Raw genomic sequence first — 5394 nt, forward strand, 5'->3', positions numbered from 1 at the left:
TAATTGTATTAGTAACTAGCTTAGAAAAATGTCCATACTATAAGGATTCACAGCCCCAACGCAGCTCAATCTCTAATCTAATCTGTATCTAGTCTAGTACTCTAGGGTTCACGATCTAGTCTGCAGCATATTATCCAGAAAAATAGTAAATATATCCTTTTTTTATGGCGCAAACAAACAGAGGATCTCTTCAAATAAGTCACTGACTCACTGTATCACTGAACACTTTTGAGGATTTTGAGGACAAACGTGTGCGTCTATCTCTGGATTTATTACCTGCAGTCAAATCCTTTACGCAATATCTTTTCTCTCTCAGCCTTTCTTTTTTCTTTCTTTGCTAGTTTTTCTTCGTCATTCATTTTCATATACTCATTATTATGTACTGACTTTCATCACACGTAAAAATATATAGAAAACGTTAGCTAAACAGAGGAAAAAAGGACAACAACCTTTTTGGCCAGATACAAAGTTCCATTTTTAACCTCAAATGATTCTATCATTTAACTTCACTTTTATACTCTTTTAGGTGTTCTGTTACAGATATATATATGCATTCCATCTGTCTTTTATCTCTTTGAAGTGTGGTTGTGGTTGTGCTCATTTTTTCATCTGAGTCATGGAGAAACTATTCTTCCTTCTTCTTCTTCTTCATGTCTCTGTTCTTATTCTTTTTCCTCTTTTTCATGGAGGACTTTTGACGAATGCTGCTGGTACTAAAGATGGATCTCAACAATGGGGTTATGTTGAAGTTCGACCAAGTAAGGTTACTGTCTTTTTGACAGTTTATTAGTATTGCATTCTTTTTATTGCATTTATTTATAGAATGTGAGGATTGTTTTTGTTGTGTTATGTAGAAGCACACATGTTTTATTGGCATTATAAAAGTCCTTACAGAGTTGAAGATCCAAACAGTCCTTGGCCAATTGTACTTTGGTTGCAAGGTGGACCTGTAAGTACCATTTTTCATGTCAACTCATTATTTCTGGAAATATGAATTTGTTTGTGAATTTGTGTTTGGTTTTAAAAAAAAAGGGTGCTTCTGGAGTTGGGATTGGTAATTTTCAAGAAGTAGGACCTGTAGATACTAATTTGAAGCCTAGAAACTCAACTTGGTTGCGGAAGGCTGATCTCTTGTTTGTCGTAAGTCGTTGCGCTTTGCTCTTTTCTTCCTTTCTAATACATTTTCAATAATGAAATGGAATGGGTAAATGAGAGGTTTTTGGTGTTCTTTAGGATAATCCAGTTGGGACTGGATTCAGTTTTGTGGAGAATGAGAAGGCAGTTGTGAAAACTGATGTTGAGGCAGCAACTGATTTAACTACCTTGCTGAAGACGCTGTTCAATAAGAATGAGGATCTTCAAAAGAGTCCTCTTTATATTGTAGCAGAGTCTTATGGGGGGAAGTATGCCGTTACTCTTGGATTATCGGTTCTAAGAGCAATAGAAACTGGCGAATTGAAGCTTAAACTTGGAGGTATTTAAATGTGTTTATATCCCTTTTTGCCAATTTCATTCTTAGAGCTCATTACAGTATGCACTTATCAAGTAATCAATTACAGATTTGATGTGGTACACTGTAGACATTGTCCTGTATCATTCTGCCAATGGTGATTGTTTCATTATGAATTGCCTATTGAATCATATTTTCTGTTTTTTTCCTCTTTTTTTTTCTGGATTCAGGGGTTGCTGTGGGAGATAGTTGGATTTCTCCTGAAGATTTTGTGGTCAGTAGTACTCAGTATTAGTATTTCAAATGGTCATCCTCGTTTTATTTTGGTTCTCTTATCGTCATTATTTTGTTCTCCATTGAGATCATTAAGCAAATACGTTTAGTAAGACTTCACTTCCAATATATGCAGCTCTCATGGGGGCCTTTGCTCAAGGATGTATCACGCCTCGACACAATCGGAGTAGTGAAGTCAAACAGGTTAACACTTGAATAAATTCCTTATTTTGCAATTTCAATAGAGTATTTTTTTAATTAACTAAGAACTCCCATTTGAAACAACAGTCTAGCTCAACAAATTAAGAAGCAACTTGAGGATGGCCAATATGTAGATGCAACAAATTCATGGAGCGAACTTGAGGGTGTGATTAGCAGATACAGTAACTCTGTGGTATCTAACAAAATCCTTTACTCATTGTTTTGAGTTTTTGACATCTATTTATCTTCGATTTGAAAGTCATTTTTAGGTTTACCAACAATTGTTTGGGTGTTACAGGATTTCTACAATTTCATGCTTGATTCAGGAAGGGACCCACTTTCCACAGTAGCCGTGGAATTATCAAAAGGAATTGCAATCAAGAGATACTCCAGATATCTCGACTCCCTGAAAGCTTACCCTGGTGGGGGTGGTGATCTTGGTAGCTTCATGAATGGGCCTATCAAGAAGCAATTAAAGGTCATCCCAGAGAATGTAACGTGAGTTTATCAAGTACTTCTTTTAACTAGTATATAATCACTTTTCGCTAAATGATCAGTCAATTTGCTATTGCAGATGGGGAGGGCAGTCAGAACTAGTGTTCACAGGTCTTGAAGGTGATTTCATGAGGCCAAGAATTAACGAGGTATTGTGTTCTATGGAAGCTTTGTTTATGGTTGAGCTTAGTAGCCTCAAAGTCATGTTAAGAATGCTTGATACCAAGGAAGACGTAAACATGATGACGACGTCTTTGGTCTTCATTCGGTTTAGATTTTTGAATCAAACTCTATTTGGAAAACCAAGAACTTGGATCGGCCGTATATTATTATTATTTTTGAAATGCCTCTTATATATGAAAATGATACAACTACGATTAATTCTGATTGCATTTATCCTAGTCTTCACAACAAGAATCTCTAAATTTATTCGGGGTAATTCTTCCTGATTAATTATGTATTTAAACTTACCAAGGTGCGATACTTCTAATGTAGGTATTCCCAACAATACCAGTCCTGTTCATCTCTAATGTTATCATTTTAGCTGGCAGGAAGTTTAGTTATCTAATTAAGATGGCCTCTTGTTTTGTGCAGGTAGATGAGCTCTTAGCTAAAGGGGTGAATGTGACTGTATACAATGGACAGGTATGGGATCTTGACTCTTTGGAAGTCGTTTTCAACAATTGGGCACAATTTAATCCTCATTACAAGGATAAGCCCTCAAAATCTCAAATAAAGTGGGTTGTTGGACCACCCACTTCCAGTGCTACATTGCCTGTTTAAGCTTTGAGTAAACATTAAGCACATTTCTTGCAATGATGAAAGTTGAATCTAAGCTTGAGACCAAAACTTAAAGGATAGTTACTTTTGGAAAGCAAAAAAGTGCGTGGCTAAGCTTTTTTGTTTTTGTTCTGGAAAGCACCAAGTTACAAGGGAGCTGACTTTTGGTTGATTTTTGTAGCTTGATCTAATATGTGCAACCAAGGGAACTGAAGCATGGGTTGAGAAGCTTAGGTAACATTAGACATTTCCTGTCTAATTTTCCTTCAATAAAAATAATAAGATGTTAATGAAACAACCTTCATTTTCGTTCATTACTTGTTTAGATGGGAAGGTATGAAAAGCTTCTTCAGCTTGGATAGAACTCCATTGTACTGTGCAGAAGACACAACAATTACAAGAGGTTTCACCAAGTCATACAAGAATCTTCATTTCTATTGGATCCTTGGGGCTGGTCATTTTGTAAGTCAACATCCATCATCATCTCCACGTCACAATCATCACCAATTAACTCTCATGAATCGCCGACTTTACAGTCAAAGCAACTGACTAAAATGTGTGAAGCACGAAAATATTATATAGAGTGCTGACTTCATAGGATTCTTATTAGGACAACAGCTTTCCTATAATTTGGTTCGAGTGTTTGCAATATGATTTGGTAAATTATATCTTGCACATACATGTCTAGAACAGTACCATGTAAGGAAGTTGGTGTCCGGGTACTTGGTACAAATGTATGTAATGTCATAATCTTACCAATTTACCTGTAGTACCAATTCAGGAATCAGAGTACTCCACTTTCATTTACACACAAACACTGTTAAGTACACCAAGAGAGGTACATTTGACTATTTGAGACATACCCAAGACCCCATTTTTTATGACAAATGATGTGTGCATCATTAATGGAGGAAATTCTGAACTTTGGTCTCAAGTGTCAATTAGTACTGTGGTCATCACTCAGTTGTACTTTGGTCCACATGCGGTAGGGCATGGATTTAATGTAAGCTTGACTGAGTAATGTAACCTGACGCAGGTGCCCGTTGACCAGCCTTGTCTCGCATTGAAGATGATAGGTGACATCACTCGCTCTCCAATTTCTTCGTAATAGACACTATGACTAGAATTATTTTAGAATAAGAGGGAAAAAGGAATGCAAATAGTGTGAATTCTGTATCCAACGAGGACAAAATCAGAGAAGATCGACCACGGAAGAACATGGTGCAAAGGTGGAAAAGACCTTTGATGAGGAGGAACTTTACTCGAGCCAAATGCATAAGGAGTTTTTACATTTCGTTTTTTGTCCTCAAGGATTTTGAGTTGAATAAATAGAAAAAATTTAATATTTCGTGTACTAGTAAAGGTACTTGTACAAGCAGGTTTTGGGATAAATCTCCCTCGGCTTGATTCAGGTACTTAAAAAACCCTAGTTTGCGGACAAACCCACAAAACTTCCCTGTTTTTCGAAATAAGAAAATAAAACTAATAATAATCTGAATACCCCCGTCATCTCCATTAGTCCACTTTCTTCTATTCTCTATTTCAGATCCAGAAATTTATCATTTTTGAATTAGTGTAGAAACATCTTGCTATTCAGATGTAAAATATCAATTTCTTTGTCATAAAACACTACTAAAATCAAAACAAGTTTGGTTTTTTAAAAAACATATGTAAACCATAATCCATTGGAAAATCTCTAGATAATTTTTCAAACAAAAAAACAATGGCCAAGGAATCGCTCTTTGAAAAAAAAAAAATGCATAGTTTGCATTTTTAATGCGAAAATAACTTTTCATTTTAGAATATTATGCAAAAGGAAATTTATACAGTAAAATTTGTATGTAAATATAAATTTACATAACATTTGTATGCAAAAATAAATTTACATATTAGAATTGCTATGCAAAAATAAATTTGTATAGTAGATCAGTTATACTATAATTTTGTATAGGTTTCTGTTTTTTCTATGAAAATTTAACTTTTCATAGATCAAGTTACTGTGTAAATTTAAATTTATATAGATCAGTTATGTCAGATATTAGTTGTAGTAATCTACTGTGTATAAATACATTTTAACAGGTTGTATAAAATTACATGAGTTCATTTTGTCAGATATTAACTCATTTTGTCAGATATTAGATTGGTCAATTTCAAAGAAATGTTATGTGAAAACAATTTATCATGCATAGTTTCTT

General features: G+C 34.8%; 1 protein-coding gene across 2 annotated transcripts; it reads left to right on the forward strand.

Annotated features, from left to right (window-relative positions):
• The first annotated feature begins 229 nt into the window (after positions 1–229).
• LOC147482517 (serine carboxypeptidase-like 51) lies at positions 230–4544 on the forward strand. 2 transcript variants are annotated; one of them, XM_086581413.1, is made up of 13 exons: positions 230–758; positions 855–949; positions 1033–1140; positions 1234–1474; positions 1681–1724; positions 1860–1927; positions 2012–2117; positions 2223–2422; positions 2499–2568; positions 3014–3064; positions 3381–3433; positions 3526–3661; positions 4236–4544. In XM_086581413.1, the coding sequence occupies exons 1-13, from the start codon at positions 617–619 to the stop codon at positions 4305–4307; spliced, it is 1386 nt and encodes a 461-aa protein (XP_086437539.1). In that variant the 5' UTR covers positions 230–616; the 3' UTR covers positions 4308–4544. The 2 variants fall into 2 exon arrangements, with proteins under 2 accessions (XP_086437539.1, XP_086437538.1); XM_086581412.1 differs by lacking the exon at positions 4236–4544 and having other exon boundaries at positions 397–758; positions 3526–4006.
• Positions 4545–5394: the final 850 nt, after the last annotated feature.

Source organism: Coptis chinensis, chromosome 8, assembly GCF_015680905.1.
Source record: "Coptis chinensis isolate HL-2020 chromosome 8, ASM1568090v1, whole genome shotgun sequence".
Classification (NCBI taxonomy): Eukaryota; Viridiplantae; Streptophyta; class Magnoliopsida; order Ranunculales; family Ranunculaceae; genus Coptis; species Coptis chinensis.

Coding starts and splice junctions, on each gene's coding strand:
- LOC147482517 (XM_086581412.1), top strand. CDS start 617: ATGGAGAAACTATTCTTCCTTCTTCTTCTTCTTCATGTCTCTGTTCTT. Junction 1,725..1,859: donor TTTCTCCTGAAGATTTTGTG/GTCAGTAGTACT, acceptor CAATATATGCAG/CTCTCATGGGGGCCTTTGCT. Junction 3,434..3,525: donor GCATGGGTTGAGAAGCTTAG/GTAACATTAGAC, acceptor TTACTTGTTTAG/ATGGGAAGGTATGAAAAGCT.